General features: G+C 45.8%; 2 protein-coding genes across 5 annotated transcripts in view; both read right to left on the bottom strand.

The window, feature by feature from the left end:
* Positions 1 to 5758, bottom strand: part of POLR1B (RNA polymerase I subunit B) — a 28368-nt gene extending 22610 nt beyond the window's left edge. For both annotated transcript variants that reach the window (XR_012325611.1, XM_033838507.2), the window contains exons 1-3: positions 5546 to 5758; positions 1835 to 2002; positions 1437 to 1583 (exon numbers count right to left, since the gene is read on the bottom strand). Coding sequence is in view for 1 of the 2 variants with exons in the window: in XM_033838507.2 (XP_033694398.1) it covers positions 1437 to 1583; positions 1835 to 2002; positions 5546 to 5722 (492 nt within the window). In the remaining variant the exon portion in view is untranslated. The remainder of the gene's footprint in view (positions 1 to 1436; positions 1584 to 1834; positions 2003 to 5545) is intronic.
* A 7854-nt stretch (positions 5759 to 13612) lies between these two features.
* The window catches only part of TTL (tubulin tyrosine ligase), a 37366-nt gene continuing 29453 nt past the window's right edge, over positions 13613 to 21525 (bottom strand). For all 3 annotated transcript variants that reach the window (XM_019931042.3, XM_073791143.1, XM_019931045.2), the window contains one exon: positions 13613 to 17060. In XM_019931042.3, coding sequence (XP_019786601.1) covers positions 16946 to 17060 — 115 coding nt within the window. In that variant the 3' untranslated portion in view covers positions 13613 to 16945. The remainder of the gene's footprint in view (positions 17061 to 21525) is intronic.

Genomic DNA, 21525 nt, shown 5'->3' with positions numbered 1-21525 from the left:
ACACAACACAGCCCCCCTGTTGTAAGCAGAGTCTGCTGGTCTTTTTTTTTTTTTTTTTACATCTTTATTGGAGTATAATTGCTTTACAATGATGTGTTAGTTCCTGCTTTATAACAAAGTGAATCAGTTATACATATACATATGTTCCCATATCTCTTCCCTCTTACGTCTCCCTCCCTCCCACCCTCCCTACCCCACCTCTCCAGGCGGTCACAAAGCACCGAGCTGATCTCCCTGTGCTATGCAGCTGCTTCCCACTAGCTATCTACCTTATGTTTGGTAGTGTATATATGTCCATGCCTCTCTCTCGCTTTGTCACAGCTTACCCTTCCTGCTCCCCATATCCTCAAGTCCATTCTCTAGTAGGTCTGTGTCTTTATTCCTGTCTTACCCCTAGGTTCTTCATGACATTTTTTTTTCTTAAATTCCATATATATGTGTTAGCATACGGTATTTGTCTTTCTCTTTCTGACTTACTTCACTCTGTATAACAGACTCTAGGTCTATCCACCTCATTACAAATAGCTCAATTTCGTTTCTTTTTATGGCTGAGTAATATTCCATTGTATATATGTGTCACATCTTCTTTAGCCATTCATCCAATGATGGACACTTAGGTTGTTTCCATCTCCGGGCTATTGTAAATAGAGCTGCAATGAACATTTTGGTACATGACTCTTTTTTTTTTTTTTTTTGCGGTACGCAGGCCTCTCACTGTTGTGGCCTCTCCCATTGCGGAGCACAGGCTCCGGACGCATAGGCTCAGCGGCCACGGCTCACGGGCCCAGCCGCTCCGCGGCATGTGGGATCTTCCCGGACCGGGGCACGAACCCGTGTCCCCTGCATCGGCAGGCAGACTCTCAACCACTGCGCCACCAGGGAAGCCCTACATGACTCTTTTTGAATTATGGTTTTCTCAGGGTATATGCCCAGTAGTGGCATTGCTGGGTCATATGGTAGTTCTATTTGTAGTGTTTGCATGTCTTGATTACTTCAACTTAATACTGCAAAGCCACCTAACAGGGCTTGAATGGAAGGTATATGAAGCATTTAATATGTCCACAGAATCTGACTGTGGGTAAAGCAGACATTTGAGACAGATATGTGGGTTAAGACAGCTTTAAAAAAAACCAAATATGTATCTAAATATGTATCAGTTGGTAGGAAAAACCTACCAATTCTTTCCCCATAATAATCATATTCTCTAACTGGAGTGGTTTTTTTCCATACATTGTCTCATGTGAGACTCATTATGAGGCCTATGCAGTGTGCAGACAAAACATCAATGCCCCACGTTACCCATCCAGAGACTGAAGCAGAGAAAGAAATCCGGACCCCCCTCCCCCACTCCCGACAAGCTTCCCGTCCTCTCTCTCCCAGCTCCGGCGCTTTCTACTGTCACCTGGCCCTTGACTGCATGGGACCCCTGTAGGTACCTCTGCTTCCTCGTGGTGCTGGATGAGGGCTTTTGGAGGAAGGTTGTATAAGTTGCAAAGCTTGGATTTCACCATGATGGGAACATAGCCAAGAAACTGTTTAATGATTCCTTTTGAGATTCCATTCACTGCCCAGCTGATATCGGCCTAAATGAAAATAAGAGAGAGAAAAAAATTATTTCGTACAAAAGGAAATATCCAGATCTACAAGAATGAGTATTTGAAGAGATTAAGGCAGAAGACCATACACTAAATGATTTTATGCTTTAGATTGAAAAGACGGCATCTCTTGGATGACAGCACTAAGAAAGTAGAATTCTGGTATAAACTGTGTTAGGCACCAGGCTTGTTCTCAAAAATGTACAGTGTGCAAGTCATACACTGTCTCTTGTACTCACCGTCAGCTTTCCCCGGTAGGTGCTCCTTCGGCCCCGGCATTCTGCTGGATAAACATTGAGCTCTTTACAGATGCTCCCTTTTGGAACTGTGGGTGGACTGATGACAGCATCCACAATAGTAAGAGAGATCCGCTCATCTTTGAAAGCAAATTCAAAGGGAGGGATGGCCTGAAACACAATTCACACTGTTAGCTGCTTGCATTTCCAAGGTATTTTTTCTCTAAGACTCTTTCAAATCCCATGTGTTCTATAAGCATTGATGGCTATAATGCTAATGTGACACATCTGAAAAACAGCTAAAGCTACAACCAGTCTACTCATAACCTAACTACCTAAAATTGTAATGCATTAACAAGATTTTTTTTGACTGTCTACTACATGTCCGATTCTGTAGCAGGTTCTAGGGATACAGCTGTGTACAGAACAAAGCTGTTCTCTGAACCAAGTGCTTGACTTCTCTATTCTTATATATTAAACACACACACACACAATCTATTCTTTTTCAGTTTCTTTTCCATTATAGTTTATTACAAGATATCGAGTATAGTTAGTTCCCTGTGCTATACAGTAGGTCCTTGACGTTTACCTATTTTATATATAGTAGTGTGTATATGTTAATCTCAAACTCCTAATTTCTCCCCCACCCCTCCCATTTGTACCTTGTACCCTCTGCATGCAAGACAAATGGGACTCCTGCCAACAGAGCAAGGATACAGACACACCCTACTGATTTAGCAAGACACTCTAATAATGCCGTTCTTTAGGCTGATCTTTGTACATTTCATTCCACGGTGGCCTCATACTGAAGCCAGAGCCATGCAAGGGGTTGGTGGTGGTCATGGTGGTTCTTCCCCTTCCACAGCAGTTGCTTCTTTGTACCACTCCCCGGGGGGAGCGCTGCTGAACTGAGGAAGGGGCATCACTGAGTTCTCCTACGTATTAACTCTAAACAACCTCCTGGCCTTAGTGCTGAAATAGCAAGAATGCCACAAATGGAGCTAAGAATACGAGGGAGGTTCTTCCACCTCACGTGAGTTCAACTGACCCTTTCTAAACTTTAAAATTTTATCTAAAGCTAGTATTTTAGAATTCAGTATTTTATTCTAAAATAAAAATTTAACATGTTTCCTATTTCAGGATAGAGCAATAGTTTACAAAAGGAGATTAGAAGATTCACTTTTTCCAGCCATTTGCTGCACTATCTATATCTCAACGCAGCCAACTCTCATTATTCAAGATAGTTACGGCCCATAAAGTCACCACAAGTGCTGAATCAGTGAATTCTGAACCTCTGTTCTCGGGGGAAATACAAAGTTAGGTTCCTGCCAGTCTCTGATCACAGCATTTCATTAACTGATCAATACATAACCTTGCTTTATGTGGGTTTCTTTCTTTTTTTTTTTTAAAAAAACATTTATTTATTTTGGCTGCACCGGCTCTTAGCTGCGACACCCGGGATCTTTGTTGCAGCGTGTTTAGTTGCAGCACGCGGGATCTTTAGTTGCAGCATGCGTGTGGGATCTAGTTCCCTGACCAGGGATTGAACCTGGGCCCCCTGCATTGGGAGCACAGAGTCTTACCCGCTGGACCACCAGGGAATTCCCTTTATGCGTGTTTCTACTTAGGAACATCTTATTTAATACATACCGTGGTTCATTAATACTGATCTCACAGCCATCAGCACTAGCTCATGACTGAACAAAGGTTATCTAATATACATTTTCTCTGAAGGCACATCACAGCCTTCTCACACTTAGCAACATTACACAGCACTTCAGCACTATGCATGATGTCTGTTTTAAACAGCAAAATCACCAACGAAAAGAACATAATAAGAACGTGAAAAACGGAAGAAACTTTGAAAAGAACACTTTGAATCTGCTGGAAAAAAATGAGCATCTCTCTCTTACTATCTCATTATTTTTAGTATAAGAACTTGAAACAAGAAAGCAAGACTGTCGCCTTATCGTACCTGAGTTGGGATGGCTGTACAATGGGCAACTCAAATTTTTTGTCCCTGCAGATGTTGGCGAGTACTGGTTTGGGGGTTACAAATAAACTTTAGCAAGTAGGCAATTCACAAATGTGACAGACATATCAACTTGCACTCACAGATGGAGGAATCTACTCCAAAGAAACTGGGCAAAACAAGATCTGATGAAGGCTCTTTTCCCCTTGGATTTGTAAACATTAGTCATTTACCTTACTGTGCTTCATGGAACAACATTTTCAAAAACTAAATTGCAGCGTCGTTATCTGGGTCAGATTTTCTTCGTGTATTTCAACCAAAACAACATATCAAAAGAGACTGACTATACAAGCAGAGTTGAGAATCCAGCTGTCTTCTAATAAGCCAAACATTAAAAAGATACACAAAAGTATCATTCATCTACTAATTCCATTTTTGCTTTAGAAAATATTTTTTATAAAAAGTTAATATAAAATTGGTCTCTTTTTCAATGAATTAGTATTTTTAAGATTTCTCAATTTCAGTTTCTAATAGAGTAAACAAAAGCTCTTTGGGAATCGCTCAAGAATTTTATGAGTGGAAAGGGGTCCTGGGACCAAAAAGTTTGAGAACTGCTGGTCCACATATTACCCATAAAAATCTCTTATGTACATGTGCTCCATCATTTTAGGTCAAACCTTCCTTGATCATCTCAACACTGCTCTTTTTCATTGTTTTCATAAACCCCAGGGCCAATTAACTTTTAAGTAGACGTATAATTTTTCTCATAGACACGATACAATGAGTCCAGGCATGATAGAAATTATTTCCCATCAGACAAAAATATCTTGTCTTCCGCAAACAGGTCAAGGAATAATTAAACTTCAAAGAAGCCTCAACGGCTCCGAATTATTTGCGGAATAGAGTTCAAGCATCAGAGACCGGCACAGCTCTCCACATTCTCTCCACCCCTCCCACCATGCAAGCCCTACCCAACAAAAGCACAGGGTAGAGTCCCCTTGCGCTCTGCTCCTTCACTTCCCCTGGAGGGAACGCACTTTCCTCTTCAATTCGTGTACACCTGGACTAGCTGGACCTCCTCTGTGCTCCCCGAGTACCATGCGGCCGCCCCTTGTCAGAGCAGTGCTCAAGTGTACCGGCACCGACTGCCTTCACAGTTGCACCTCCTCACCTAAAACATGATGCCAAGCAAGAACTGTCTCTTACAGGCCTGCCTCTCCCTCACCCTTAGAGCCCAGTGCCTGGAGACAAGGGGATGCTTACTAATGAGACCCTCCCCCCACCATCTTCACCTGAACTCTGGCACCATGACCCTCTAGACCAATCACTTTAATGTGGAGCAAATGCTGTGTAATGATGGTACCAATCACTTCCTGTGGACCAAACGGTTCCTACGGAACCTCTCTTTTATGCCTCACTGATACCTTCCTCAACACAGACCCGCGCTGAGCCTAGCACGGTCAAGGAGTTACAACTATTTGAAATTACACTGCGACCTCCCAGCCCTCTCTCTGGGACCCCTGCCCGCGGCATGTGCCCCATTCCCCCCGCCTCCTGGATCTCCCCCTCCCAGGCCCCGAGCCTCAATCACCTCTCCCCCGGCCCTCCTCCAACGCCTCACAAGCCCCCACCCCTATCCTCGCCGGGCCCCCTCTCCTCCGCCCGCCTGGAGCAGGGGCTAGGGCCGCAGGCGAACCCAGAGCTGAGGGGAGCCTGGGTTCGCCTGAGGACGCCGCGCTCACCTGCACCGCGTGGCTGAGCCCCTCGCGCACAGCGTAGTTGAAGGACTCGACATGCGCCCGCGTCAGCTCCTGCAACGCTGGCTGTTGCTGCTCGCGCGGGATCCCGTAAGAGGGGTCGGTCAAGTGCTTTAGGCTGGGCCCGCTGGGTAGGTGCCGCCACCGGCCGTCGGGATCCATGAGTCCGCCTGCACACCGGATGCCGGCAACAGCTTCACACGCGCCGGAAAGCATGGCCGGCGCCGGGCGCCTTCGGCTTGCTGGGAAATGTAGTTCCTCTTTTTCCTCCGGCCCTGGGTCCTCCGATTTTACGGGGTCGACTGGAAACCAATACCGTGGAGCGAATGGGCCAGTTGAAACCTGTGCAGAGTGGGGGACTCGCCCGGCCTCCTTTCTTCCACCGCTCCCTCCCATATCCCCCTTCCGCGAGACGCCAAAGGCGGGAATCCGCTCCACGGGCAATTCCACGTGTGACCTCTTTGGCTCTCATTCGTGCTATTAGGGCCGGCCGAGAGCGGTGTTCAAAGATTTCCCTCTCTTCCCTTGACCGCTTTGCGATCCAGTGCTGATGCAGACCCTTGGGGTGACACCCAGCCGGAGTCTTGGCTTCAAGGAAAAAGCAGTCGGGCACCAAACTGACTGCTCTCTACGCAACTCTGAAGTCGAAGGCTCATCACTGGGACGGTCAAGCGGTGGTCCGCCCTCTCTACCCACTCCCCGCGTCGTCTGGACTGAAGTCTTGAGCCAGGCGGGGCCGGCGGGGTGGGAAGGCGGGTGTCCGAGGGGCCTTGCAGCCTTAAGATCCTTTGAGGATCTGTAAATCCTATGAAGTACTTATCTCCCCAGAATACGGACGTTATCAGGGACTGCCTGCAGCTGTCTTTCATCTTTGGTGTGTATGTGTGTGTGTGTCGCAGCTCTCTTCTGTATTGAAGTATAATTGACAGGCAATAAACTACACACATTTAAAGTGTGCACGTTGATAAGTTTTGACCTATTTATACACCCATGAAGCCATCACCACAATTAATGAATTAATTCACCACTCCCAAAAGTGTCCTCCTTCCCCAGTTTCACCTTTACCTGGGTCAGCTGGTAATTTTCACTCCTCTATTGCTCCCCCACCCCCATCCCATGCCGTGTGGCTCGCAGGATCTCAGTTCCCGGACCAGGAATTGAAACGGCCTGGCAGTGAAAGCCCTGAGTGCTAACCACTGGACCGCCAGGAAATTCCTCTTATATCACTTTTAAAAAGTTATCTTCTGTTTCTGTCTTATGTTGACATCATCAAATCTCCCAAGATCCGTGCAGCTGTGACCTAAATTCTGCCTTCTCTCCCTTTACAACGTCTGCTTCTTTTAAGGAAAACTTCCTTCATTCCCTTTCCCTTGGTCAGTGTCTCCTGGAGGGCAGGAGAATGCAGGGATGATGGCAGGAGCAGTCATTTCCATCAGCATACAAACCTGCTGGAAAAGCTGTTAAAACAAAAAAAAACAGCTCACTGATCTCTTGTCCCACTTCAGCTACCACAGGAATTCTCCCCTTCAGGACACAAAAAGCGTCGACCATCCTTACTATCTCTCCACTGCTTTTAAGGTTCATCCATGTTTTAGCATGTATCAGTATCTCATTCCTTTCACCGCTGAATAAGAATCCATTGTATGGATACATACTTTGTTTCTCTATTCACCGGTTGATGGACATTTCGGTTGTTTCCACCTTTGGCTATTATGAGTAATGCTGCTAGAAATATCCATGCACAAGTTTTTGTATGGACATAAGTTTTCAATGCTCTTAGGTATTACAGCTAGGAGTGGAATTTCTGGGACATATGGTAACTCCATGTTTAACTTTTTGAGGTGCTGCCAAATTTTTCCAAAAGCACTGTACACGTTTACATTCCCTCTAGCAATGTATGAGGATCCCAGTTTCTCCATGTCCTCACCAGTATTTGTTATTCTCTGTTTTTTAAAAATTATATCCACCCCCCGCCACAAAAAAAAAAAGCGGTACAAGGGCTTCCCTGGTGGCGCAGTGGTTGAGAGTCCGCCTGCCGATGCAGGGGACACGGCTTCGTGCCCCGGGCCGGGAAGATCTCACATGCCGCGGAGCGGCTGGGCCCGTGAGCCATGGCCGCTGAACCTGCGCGTCCGGAGCCTGTGCTCCGCAACGGGAGAGGCCACAACAGTGAGAGGCCCGCGTCCCGCAAAAAAAAAAAAAAAAAAAATTATATCCACCCTAGTACATGTGAAGTAGTATCTAATTGTGATTTCTGTATTTCTCTAATGACTAGTGATATTGAGCATATTTTCATGTGTTTATTGACCATTTGTATATTTCCAATGGAGAAACGTCTATTTAGATACTTGGTCCATTTTAAAATTGGGTCGTCTTTTTTATCGTTGAGTTGTCATACTTCTTTGTATTATTTCTATACTACTTATCAGATATATGATTTGCAAATATTTTTTCCCATTTTGTGGGTTATCTTTTACTTCCCTGGTTGTGTCCTTTGAAACACAAAAGTTTTTCATATTGATGAAGTCTAGTTTATTTTTTTCCTTTTGTTGCTTGTGCTTTTGATATCATATCTAAGAAATCATTGCCTAATCCAAGATCATGAAGGTTAACAGCTATGCTGTCTTCTGAGTTGTGTCTTTTTGTTTGTTTGTTTTTTTAGCTGCAACTCTTACATTTAGGCCTTTGACCCATCTTGAGTTAATTTTTGTATATGGTGTGAGAGAGACATCCAACTTCACTCCTTTGCATGTGAATATTTTGTTCTAGCACCATTCGTTGTAAAGACTATTCTTCTCCCATTGAACTGTCTTAGCACCTTGTCAAAAATCAATTGATCAGCGCTTCCCTGGTGGCGCAGTGGTTGGGAGTCCGCCTGCCGATGCAGGGGACACGGATTCGTGCCCCGGTCCGGGAAGATCCCACATGCCGCGGAGCGGCTGGGACCGTGAGCCATGGCCGCTGAGCCTGCGCGTCCGGAGCCTGTGCTCCGCAACGGGAGAGGCCACAACAGTGAGAGACCCGCGTACCGCAAAAAAAAAAAAAAAAAAAAAATTGATCATAAATATGATGGTTCATTTCTGGACTCTCAGTTCTATTGACTTGATGTGTATGTCTATTCTTATACCAATACCATACAATCTTGGTCAATATTGCTTTGTAATAAATTTTGAAAACAGGAAGTGTAAGTCCTCCAATTCTGTTCTTCTTTTTCTAGGTTGCTTTGGCTATTCCTGATCCTTTGTATTTCCATATGAATTTTAGGGTTGGCTTGTCAATTTCTGCAAAAAAAGGCAGCTGAGCTATTTGATAGGGATTATATTCAATCTGTACATCAATCTAGGGTTTATATTCATCTTAACAATAATTATCTTCCAACCTATGAACATGGGATGTCTTGCCATTTATTTGGGTGTTAATTTCTTTCAAAGATGTTTTGTAGTTTTTGGTGTACAAATGAACGTCTTTTGTTGAATTTACTCCTAAGTATTTAAACCTTTTTGATGTTGATGTAAATGGAATTGTTTTCTTCATTTAACTTTCAAATTGCTCATTTGTAGGGTCTAGAAATACAATTGAGTTTTGTATATTGATCTTGTTTCTGGCAATCTTGTGTGAACTCATTTATTAGATCTAATAGGTTTTGTGGATTTCTTAGGATTTTCTGTATGTTAGGTCTTGTCATATGCAAAAAGAGATAGTTATATTTCTTCCTTTCCAATCTAGATGCCCTTCCTTCTTTCCGTCCTCCCTTCCTTTTGAACCCTTAATCCAATGTTGAATAGAAGTGGCAAGATTAGATCTTTGTTTTATGCCTGATTTTAGGGAGAAAGCTTTCAGTCTTCCACCACTAAATATGATGTAGGCTGTGGGTTTTTCCAAAGATGCCTTTGATCAAATTGAGGAAGTTCCCATTTCATTCCTAGTTTTTTTTACAAAGAAAGTGTTGTTTTGTCAAATGCTTTTTCTGTGTATATTGATATGATCATTTTTTGTTCCATAAAAAATGATTATATTGATTGAATTTTGTGTGTTAAATGAATGTAGACTTTTTAGGATAGATCCTACTTGATCATGGTGTATACAATAGTATATACAGACAGTCCCCAACTTACAATGGTTCGACTTATGATTTTTCAACTTTACAGTGGTGCAAAACGATACACATTCATTAGAAAACTTACTTCAAATTTTGAATTTTGATCTTTTCTCGGGATAGGGATATGAAGTATGGTAGTCGCTCATGATACCGGGGAGCAGTAGTGAGCTGAAGCTCTCAGTCAGCCAAGCGATCACAAGGATAAACAACCAATACTCTTATAACCATTCCATACCCAGACAGCCATTCCATGCTTCACTCTCACTACAGTATTGAATAAATCACATGAGATAGTCAGCACTTTATTATAAAATAGGCTTTGTGTTAGATGATTTTGCCCAGCTGTAGGCCAATGTAAGTGTTCTGGGTGCACTTAAAGTAGACCAGGCTAAGCTATGATGTTTGCTAGGTAAGGTGTATTAAATGCATTTTTGACTTATGGTATTTTCAACGTACAGTGGGTTTACTGGGACATAACCCATCATAAGTAAAGGAAGATCTATAATTCTTTTTATATGTTGCTGCATTTGGTTTGTTAGTATTTTGTTGAAGATTTTTTCATTTCTATTCCTAAGAGATATTGGTCTGTTGCTTGCTTTTCTTGTGATGTCTTTGTCTGGTTTTGGTATTAAAGTATTAATAGTGACCTTATAGGATGAGTTGGAAAGTGTCCCCTCCTCTTCTATATTTTGGAAGAGTTTGTGAACGATTGGTGTTAATTCCTCTTTAAACATTTGGTAGAATTTACCAGTGAAGCTATCTGGTCCTGGGCTTTTCCCTGTGAAAATATTATTTATTATTAATTCAATCTCCTGTTAGGTCTCTTCAGAATTTATCTTCTTGAGTTAGTTTCATCAGTTTTGTGTCTTTCTAGGAATGTGCCCATTTCATGTAAGTTATCTAACTTGTTGGCATATTATTGTTCATCAGGTTCCCCCATAATCCTTTCTATTTGTGCTGTAGTAATGTCTCTCTTTCATTCCTTATTTTTTCTTGGTCAGTCTAGCTAAAGGTTAGTCAATTTTGTTGATCTTTCAAAGTGCCAACTTTTGGTCTCATTGATCTTATCTATTGTTTTTCTATTCTCTATTTCATTTATTTCCACTCTAATCTGTATTATTTCTTTCTACTTACTTTGGATTTAGCTTGTTCTTCTTTTTCTAGTTTCTTAAGGTGGAAGGTTAGGTTACTGATTTGAGATCTTTTCACAATACAGTCATTTAAAGATGTAAGTTTTCCTTTAGGCACGGCTTTAACTGCTTTCCGTAAGTTTTGGTAAGTTGTGTTTTCTTTCTTTTTTGTTTATTTATTTATTTGCTGTGTTAGGTCTTCGTTGCTGCACGCAGGCTTTCTCTAGTTGCGGTGAGCGGGGGCTACTCTTCATTGCAGTGGGCGGGCTTCTCATTGCAGTGTCTTCTCTTGTTGCAGAGCACGGGCTCTAGGCGCACGGGCTTTAGAAGTTGCAGCACGCGGGCTCAGTAGTTATGGGTTGCAGGCTCTAGAGCGCAGGCTCAGTAGTTGTGGTGCACGGGCTTAGTTGCTCTACAGCATGTGGGATCTTTCCAGACCAGGGCTCAAACCTGTGTCCCCTGCATTGGCAGATGGATTCTTAACCACTGTGCCACCAGGGAAGCCCTGTTGTGTTTTCATTTTCATCTCTCTCAAAGTACTTTCTAATTTCCCTTGTGACTTCTTTCCTTTGGCATTTTTAACTTCCACACACTTGTGATTTTCCCAGATTTGTTAATGATTTCTTGTTTTATTTGTGTTCACAGAACATATGTAGTTTGATTCCAATCATTTTTAATTCACTGAGGCTTTATGGTGTAGCATATGGTTTATTCCTGAGAAAGTTCCATGTGCACTTCAGGAAAATGTATATTTTGCTATTGTTGGGTGGAGTGTTCTATAGATATTTGTTAGATCTAGTTGGTTTACATTGTTTTCTATGTTCTTGTTGATCATCTATCCATTATTGAAAATGGAAAATTGAAAGCTCCAATTATTACTGTTGAATTGTCCATTTCTCTCTTTAGTTCTGCCAGTTTTTGCTTCATGTATCTTGGGATTCTGTTGCTAGGTGCATTTGTTTATAATTGTTGTATCTCCTGATGGATTGATCTATTTATCATTATAAAGTGTCTTTCTTTGCCTGTAATAATTTTTTTTCTTCAAGTCTATTTTGTCTAATAGTAGTATGGCCACCTAAGCTCTCTTTGAGTTACTGCTTGCATGGTATATTTTTTCCCATCCTTTTACTTTCACCTGTTTGTGGCTTTGAATCAAAGCGTGTCTCTTGTAGATAGCAGAGTTTGATCATGTTTTTTTTTTTGGATCCACGTTGCCAATCTCTGCCTTTTGATTGGCGTGTTTAACTCATTTACATTTAAATGAAATTACTGATAAGGTAGGATTTGTGTCTGCATTGTGCTATTTGCTTTGTAAATGCCTTATTACCTCCTCATCCCTTCACTACTGCCTTTTCTTGTTAAATATATATTTTCTAGTGTAACATTCTAGTTCCCTTGTCCTTTTTACTATATATTTAAAGTTATTTTCTTAGTGGTTAATGTGTCTTGGTGCGGATCTCTTTGAATGTATCCTACTTAGTTTATTGAACCTCTTGGATGCATTTTAATGGTTTTCCTCAAAGTGGGAAAGTTTTTGACCACTGCTCCTTCCAATTTGTTTTCTGCCCCCTTCTCTCTCCCTCCTTTCTTTTAGGATTCCTGTTACGTATATGTTGGTGTACATACATGTTTCTGGAGTTCTGTTCATTTTTTTATTCATTCATTTTTCTTTCTGTTCCTCAGACTGGATGATCTCAACTGAATTCAGATTCACTGATTCCTTCTTTTGCCAGCTCAAACCTGCTTTTGGACACCTCTACTGAATTTTTCATTCGCATGATCATACTTTTCAATGCCAAAATTTCTTTGTTCGATTTCAAAAACAATTTCTCTCTTTAATGATATTGTCTCTCTGGTGACACATCGTTCTGTCTCCTTTTAGTTTACAGCTCTGCCTTAGTCTGCACGTCCTGCTTGTGCAGATCCTCCTAGTCAGACAGAGGTGAAAGCTGAGGGAATTCAGGTCTCCCCTGGGCATGGACACAGCCCTACACCTGTGTGTGGCCTTCCATATTTTTAGGAATATGTTGAAACTTTTCGAAACGTTTTATGGACATCTCATTCCCCATCTTTCCCTTCTAAATTTTTTGGTCAGCGGCTTCTCCGTTCCAGCTGCTAAAGCCATCTCAGGAAGTTGAGATGTTAAACAATGGATGCTGATTATTTTTAACAAACGCACCTAGGGAAAAGGCTGCTCACACTGGGCACACTCTGAGACACGCCACATAAAATAAGCCCTAAGATGGGGACTTACACAGAAGTCCTTAGTGAAGTCTTAGTAAGGACTTCTTGAACTTCTAGCTATTTGGGGAACGAACCTCACTTCAGAAGCCCCTCTACCTCCATGTTTAAAGCACACATAACTCCTTCACAACCAGGGGTCTCACCTCACAACCTGCAGCATGATTCAGACGATACACATGACATGTGAGACATGATGGGCTGCATTTTGGCAGCTGAAACTGTTTCAATGCTTCACCCTGGAGCAGCTCATCACAGTTTCAAAGGCCAATCTGTTGGCTTACGTATTGAGTAGCATTCTGGGGTCAGCAAACAATGGCCGCATATATGCTTGTTTTTGTATGGCCTGTGTGCTAAGTTTTTTTGGCTTTGTTTTAATATTTTTTAAGAGTTGGGGAAAAAAAAGAAGAATATGCAAAGGAGAACCAGTTTGGCTTGCAAAGCCTAGAATATTTACTACCTGGCCCTTTATAGAACAAGTATGCCTACCTCTGGGTAACAGAATCATGCATTCAAATAACCAGTGATATCCTAGGACAGTCAACACTCGCAATAAGATGACAGAACCAAAGGGCAGAGAAATGCTTGAAATATGATTCCTTTAATGCTCCAGGCATTTTAAACATTCATAAAATCGCCTTGTGTCAGGAGTCATTTCCTCTTAGGTACATATTCTGTGTCCAGGATCAGAGACAGTTTTCTCCGTGGCACCCATGTGCTGTGGGGACCCACTCTGGCATCTAGTCTCCTCTGGCAGAGTCCCCACCACCCACAGCAGGGCTGGACGCACCCCTGCTTGACACGACCTCAATTCTTAATGGCAACACCCTCTGTAGCATCGCTGCTGCTTGCGGGTCCCGCGGATCCCATCCATTTCCAGCACTACCAGATGTCCCCAGTTTGGGATGATCACCCTGAGGCACTCGTGACACATCACGTCAGCTGGTAAGTCCACCAGCACCCGCTCCACTGCATCAGACAGACACCGAGGCACTTCCACGTCCTGGGGAAGTGGAGTCTATAGTTACCACGGGAGTCCAGAGGGAGGGAAGGGGATTTTTCTCTCCATTATTTGTTTATAATCTTAACACTTATTTAGCAGATTTATAAATTCATATCTGTTTATATTTGCTGACAAGGCTTCACAAACTGTTTAAGTAGATGAAAGCACAGCTGAGCTTCCAAAGGCTGTGACGGGGAGCTAAGGAAAACCTGCTTGGACGGCACTCGCTGTATCACGTCAGCATCCGGTCATTCTTAAAGGAACGCCTAGCCTTCTAGAAGGAATTTTTTTTAAAGCCCTAAACCTTATCTGATTCTTCCAAGGTAATAATGTGTTTGTCCTTCCTTCTCAGTCAGTGGTTCAAGGCATCTCAAAGCAAGCTGATGCCTGAGGTTCTGACTTAATCGGTCAGGGGTGAGGGAGGGGGAAGGTGTGGACACCGACATTCTTTAAAAGCTTCCCAAGTGATTCCAGCAAACAGCCAGCATTGAGAACCTTGGTGCTGGAGGTTCTCCAGCCTTCCTAATCTCATGTGTCCTCACTAAATGCCCTTGAAGTAGTCCCTGGGTCAGGCAACAAGCTCTTCCATGAGATAAGAAACTAAGGCACAGAGAGGTTCACGGGCTCCTCTGATGCCGTGCAGCCAATGACAGAGTCAAGATCAGAATCAACGCCTCCACAAAACACCACCTCCTTCCCCAGCAACTGGACACACGAACACAGACCACAGGTATGAAGACTGACTGCGGGCGAGGCATGACCACCTGTGTCAAGGATATCGTGGAAGGATATGGAAGAGCTCTGAGCCAGCCATTCCACCTGGTCAGAAATAAATGCATAAAATAGATACTTATTCGAAACCACGCGAGGAATGAAGCAGAATTTTCTCTTTAAAGCCTTCCTTCCCTCACATATATTGCTATTGATTCAGGTTTCTTAGAAAATCCATCAAGTTCCACAGACTTCCTACACCTGGATTCTTACCTCTGTCACCAGTGAGAGACACGGTAAGAGAAAATTCTCAAACGTCCCTGCAGTTCAGGTCCAAAAGATCATTACAAATCTGCGTTCGCATGTGACAGCACTACAAAAACCTCCACGCTTTCCCCATCACCCTACACTTTCTACGTAGGTGTGCACCTCACCACGATCTGCTCAGAAGCCCCCAGCACTAACCCATCAGCTGTGCTGGGCCTCCACAGTTCCCTTAACACTGTCTTATTTCGCTCTGGATGGAAACTTCATTATCTATATATTCTGGGTAACCGCCCGCACGTTTATTTTGTAATTCCAAACACCCGGGAGGGCCGAGCCAGCTGGCCCTTCCTCCACTTCAGCCCGGACATAACACTTTCACATCCCACACACACTGCTGCAGCCATTGAATCATTTCCATCATGATTCCTTTTTTCACTGTTAAGCTCCCACATCTCATCATGTTTGAGGTGTTGCTGTTTCTTCTCTTTGTAAAAAAAAAAGTCTCCCCTGGCTGCAGAACTGTTTTCTTGTGCCAAGTAGAGACGAATAACAGAGCACACACGTGCCAGAGGGAAGACCCCGCCGCGCCCTGGGGAGGAGGGAGCCGGTTCAGTGGGTCTGCTCTGATTCCCAGCGCACCGTTCACTCATCTTACGGTGGACACAGATGGCATATGGGGCTTCCTCTCGCTAGTGACATGGCCTCCTGGAAAGTCTGCAGAAAATTCGTCCATCCTGTGAGTAGAAACTACATCTAACGGGACACCGTTAACCTCTGCTGACTTAAGAGATGCTGAGCGCGGCTCTGAAACCCCATCTTCCCCATTTTAAGAGACTCTCCCACTCAGGCGAGACACACACTGATTCAGAGCCTCTCCGTGATGTCGAGAGGCGCAGCAGACGGAGAATCTTCCCTGGAACAAAACCTGCCTGTCCAGCTCCCACAGAAGGTGCTAGAAGAGCAAGAAAAACAAAGTGGGGAGGAGCCCCCTGGGGTGGAGGGGGGGAATTCTACCCTCTCCCAACCCCTAGAAGGGTTTTTACAAAAGTTAAATCCCCCCAAGAAAAACAGAACGAAAGGGAACTTGGCCAAAGGGCATGTAGAATTCTGGTTAAAACAAAGAGAACTGAGAATCATATTTCAAAGACTCCCCGCCACGCAACTATTAAGTAAAGCAGGACTTGTGTTGTTTCCTCTCTCATGCTTATTGGATGCTTACGGGTTTGCAGCAAACTTGCTGCTTGGTTTCTAAAACATGCAGAGAGCAGGCTGAGAGCAGCGTTTGCTGTTTGGTGCCCAGCCCACGCCATCCCTGGCCAGTGACCAGCCAGATGCCATCAGGACCAAGAAGAGCAAGCCCCCTGATGGCAAGGCAGCGTCCGCAGAGCCCAGCACCCAGGACAGTCGGTGCGCACTTGTGCAGATGCCCGTGGGACTAGCGGGGGACACCCTTGGCAACCTCCCAAGTGCTCTCGCATCCCGCCCCTGCCCCAGACAGGAGGCTGTAGCTGGGCACAGAGCTAAGGCACTAATGCAGCAGGTGGACAGACACCAACCAGATCCAACGGCTGCCACCCTGGGCAGGAAAGGCGCTGCTCACAGCACTACCTTAGGATAAAAATCAGATTTTTCAAAGGATGAGAACGTTAAGCACATCCCTGTGTTTTGCCCCTCAGAGGAATAGCCTGCTCTCCCATTGGCGAAATTTGCTGCAGTTTTCGAATCTCAGTAGCAGTGCCAAGAGCTCCACCTGGGAACCCCTGGGCAAACGACCACTCCTCGGGGAAGCTGCCTTTTCTTCTTCCAGCACATCTCTGCGGGTTGTCTCTCCTCCTCCTGTTTGGCTTGATGACGAGCAACTCGGACACTTCTCCTTCCCCCGGGGCAGCGCCCCCTCGTGCTTCTTCCGAGGCAGCTTCGAGCGCCTCCCTCGGTCACAGCTTGATGAAGGCGGCTGGCTGGGGCGGCTGCTGCCCCGAGCCGGGGGGCGGGAAGAGGCTGGCGATGGCTATGTCCACAATGCCCTGGCACAGCTCCGCATAGAGCTTCCTGCAACGGGTTCAAAGAGCTGTTACTGAGGACGCTCATCAAAGTGCGAGCGAAAAGTCAACGCTTTTTTCACCAGGATCCGCCCTAGAAATTCCACCTCACGTTTCTAAGACTAGTGTCTGCTGACCATGCAAATCCTGCAGGAGGTACTGCAGGAAGAGAAAGCAGCCACTCGACAGATATTTCTGGAAGGTCTTGCAGGTGAACAGACAAGACGACTCCTGCTCTGACTTGAACTGCAGGGAACACAGGCAATTCCAAAGAGAACGGGGGCCGTCTTGCCTGTCTCGGGGGGGGGACACCTGGAGGCGCAGGCTCTCCCCAGGGAAAGTGCCCACGCAGTGTGGCTGCGGGGCCTTTAGGAAAGACTCCCCGGAGTGACAGCTCGGCCGAGACCCGGAGAGGGAATCACGTCGGACAGAGAACGGATGATGGGATGGGAAACAGGATGAAGGAGGGGGAGCCAGACACAAAGAATGAGGGAGAGATGCGGAGAGAAAGGAGGGGAGGGAGAAAGAGAGACTTGGGCGAGAGAGAAGAGGGGCAGTGCAAATGGAAGGAGTGGTACCCACTGAGGAGAGAGAACTCAGGGCATCTGGGGAACTGGACCACCGCGGTGCGAGGCTAGGGACAAGGCAGGGGCCAAGCCATGCAGGGTTCTGAGGCCACGTGCAGGGGTCTGGAACCACCATAGCAGAAAAGCTAAGGAGGAAAACCTCCCATCCAGCCTCTTGAGAGAAGCGATGAGGCCCTCTGGCTCCCCACTCACTCATTGCCTATAGGATTTTCGCCCGTTTCACACGGCAGCACATGAGGCCCAGAGCCAGCTCTCGGAGGACTGTCTCTAACGCAGGGGAAAACCAGAGACATATGGTCCAAAGAGAAAACCCACATCTGGGATGGCGCTCCAGGCCTGACGTGCCTTCCCAACTCACTCAAGACACATTTGGAATCCAGGTGGCTGCAGCCAAGGGTAGGAGCCCAGGCCAGCTCGACCTGGAGGAACAGAGGTCTTCACTGCCCTGATCTCCAGAAGATGCTATGTCCCAACCTCCAACAGGTAGGAAATCTTCACAAGCGAATTCCCATCCCTCCTGATGCAATGGCAAATCTCTGCTATCATCCACCCCATCACAGAGACTTTCTCCCGCCCCTCCCATCCCCTTCTACTGCCCTTGCAGCTGGAACCTGTATGCTCTAACCTCTGGTAAGGCCCTCTGGGAAGAAAGCTCACGCAAAGCCATGCTTCCGTTGTCTATCTCAGGAAGTCCTAACTGCCAGCTAAACTTCATCTTTCCTGCTGGATGTCTGCTCTTCCCGCTCTCCCCTCTCCCCAGTCCCCCAGCCTCTGCCCCTTCTGTCTGTGAATCGAGTCCCATTTTCAACAGTCTGGTGTGGCCACACACTCAACCTCCCACTTCTGAAGGGATAGTGACCAGGGGGCCAGCAAGGGAGTGATAGCGGCTGCTAAACTTGGGACTCGGCAAGTCCCCAAGAGCCACAACCATCAAAATACACCGTGTTTGGTGTTTCGTGATGCTTGTCATTAGCTACCTCGGGAAGGCATTTTCCAAAGGGGATACTGGGGGAGGGGAGGACACAGCTTCAACCTGGTCAACTCATATCTTCGCTATTTCTGGTGTAGGAAGTACCTGACATACAGGCAAGAGTGGGCCTTTGAACATCCTGCTGGTTTTCATACAGCAAGAGGAGTAAGTCCTATTTTAACATGTACACGACAATGGAAACTGTGGTTCCTGAACAAAGGCTTCCCGGGACTTCCCTGGTGGCGCAGTGGTTAAGAATCCGCCTGCCAATGCAGCGGACACGGGTTCGAGCCCTGGTCCGGGAGGATCCCACACGCCACGGAGCAACTAAGCCCGTGTGCCACAACTACTGAGCCTGCGCTCTAGAGCCCGCGAGCCACAACTACTGAGCCCGCATGCTACAACTACTGAAGCCCACGTACCTAGAGCCCACGCTCCGCAACAAGAGAAGCCACTGCGATGAGAAGCCTGCGCACCGCAACGAAGACCCAATGCAGCCAAAAATAAAAAAAAAAAAAAAAAAAAAAAAAAAGACTTCCCTTGGACTACGCCCTCATGTCACCATCTCCATTGACCCTCTCCCCGCTGTTTGTCCTTTTGGAAGCAAGGACCCAAGAACACTCCCCACTCAAAATCATGAACCTAAAAGATAGAATCTGAGGGACATTCCCAGTGGTCCAGTGGTTGGGACTCCACGCTTTCACTGCCGAGGGCCCGGGTTCAATCCCTGGTCAGGGAACTAAGATCCCACAATTTTTGGCTTGGCCAAAAAATAAAAAGATGGAATCTGTTTCTTTTCTATTACAGCAACTGTAACACAGTATGATTCATATAATAATTAACTGGGCAGTGTCTGTCTCCCTCCTCCAGTCGACTCCTTGAGGACGCTCATTTTTACATGTTCCTAAAATCCCCACTGTTTCCCTGGACCCCACTGCTCGCATCAGGACTCTGAACGAAGGGAATCCAACAGACAGTGAGTGGCTGTGTGGGAGCTGGTGAGATGGAGCCCAGAGAAGCCAGTGAACCCTGATGCCCAGGGGTTTATCACCAGAGGCCTCTGTTGGGGCCCAGCATGACCTGATCCTGCAAGGCACCTCAGAGAGCAGGTGAGTTTCCACCAGGTTGAGGGGGGTGCTACTGTTGGGGAAAGAGGTCAAAGCCATTACTAGACACTCCAAATGAACTAAGAAGTTGCCGTTTCTCTGCCCTCCCTAGCCTTCAATCCTTACGCGGAACAAAAGAGGCAGATTCACCTTTTCCAATCCAGAGACTGGAGGTCCACCCTTGAGCCAAAGCCCTTAAGACCAATGGTAAATAAAGGGTCCAACGTCTACGGAAAGCGTTCAGTTATGAGGGCCTGCACCAGATTATCTGTATCTTGACCTAGGATAATTTACACTTGGAATCAAAGAGCTACCCTGGAGAAGAAACACTTAGTGAACAGCTCATAAGCTTCAGGAATAAACTGAAACAGAATCACTTTTGCCCACAAGACAGTGGGGTTATTTTATGACTTTCTTACCTTGTACACTTGAATGCCTGACTGCATGTTAGATTCTGTCCTTGACTCACCATCAAGACATGATGGCATTCTTGTCTTTAAACACTTAAAGCTGCCATTTAAACATTCCCAAAGCTCTTCACAGTGCGCAAACAGAACCTCCCTGCTCCCTGACACCCCATCCTGGCTGATGCGTAAGTTTGGGCCTAATGATAAAGAAATTCTATGCATCGAAGCACCAATGTCATTACGGAGTATTAGGAAGATAGAAAGATGTCTCTATGTAAATAAAACCTAAGCAATTACTGACTCAGGTGAGTAAGAGTGCTAACCAGTAACACACACCGTGTCCACCCAACTACTATTTGCAGACTAGGATGTGCGAGGCACGGTGCCAGGTGCTGGGACTCCAAGGAGAACAAGAAAAACAAGGCTACTGCCCTCACGGTGCATACATTCCGTAAAGAAAACAAAAATGGGTTGATTTGACAGCAATTAGTGCAATGAAGTAAACTACCAAGGCTCTGGCTGGAGAAAATCAAAGATAGGACTGTTCAAGACTTGTGGTTGCCAAGGGGAGGGGGGAGGGAGGGATGGATTGGGAGTTTGGGGTGAGCAGATGCAAACCGGTATATACAGAATGCATAAACAACAAGGTCCTACTGGAGAGCACAGGGAACTCTATTCAATGTCCTGGGATAAACCATAATGGAAAAGACTATGAAAAAGAATGTCTATATATGTATCACTGAATCACTCTGCTGCACAGCAGAAATGAACACAACACTGTAAATCAACTATACGTCAATAAAATAAATTTTTTAAAAAAGATGGGATTATTCAGGGGAGGCTTCCTGGAGATGCCATCTCGACAGACTAGGAGCAGCCTTGGTAAGACTGGGCTGGGGGGGGTAGAGTAAGAGCAAGCCAAAGGCCCCGCAGCAGGTAAGCGTCATCAGGGAAACGAGGCTCTGGGTGAGGCTGGAGAGGTAGGCGGGGCAGGAGCCCTGCAGGTGGAGGGGAGTCGGGTTTCGGTCCCAGGCGCAGGGGGAAGGCTAGAGAACAGCAGGGCCTGGTTTCTGGCTGCTCAGGGGACAACGGACTCCACTGGGGCAAGAGCACAGACCCAGTTAGCAGGCTCTCTGCAAAAGCAAAGCTGGAGGACGATGTTTGGGAGAGCAAGGGCAGTGGGCGGGGGGAGCAGAGGGCTGGCGAGGCTGGAAGCAGAACTGACCAGGCCCCAATGGACAGAACCTGAGGGTAATGGAAAGGCAGGGGCAGGGTCTCGGTCACCTGGAAAGCAGGGGGCGGTGGGGGGGGGCTGGACATTCAGTGAGATGGGCGACTCTGGCCGGGTGGGGCGCCTACTGGACATCCACACACATCCTTGCAGGACGCCGGGAAGACAGGTGCA

Source organism: Tursiops truncatus, chromosome 14, assembly GCF_011762595.2.
Source record: "Tursiops truncatus isolate mTurTru1 chromosome 14, mTurTru1.mat.Y, whole genome shotgun sequence".
In the NCBI taxonomy this organism is placed as follows: domain Eukaryota; kingdom Metazoa; phylum Chordata; class Mammalia; order Artiodactyla; family Delphinidae; genus Tursiops; species Tursiops truncatus.
The sequence above is the reverse complement of the archived record's forward strand: the minus strand, read 5'-3'. Positions and strand labels throughout refer to the sequence as shown.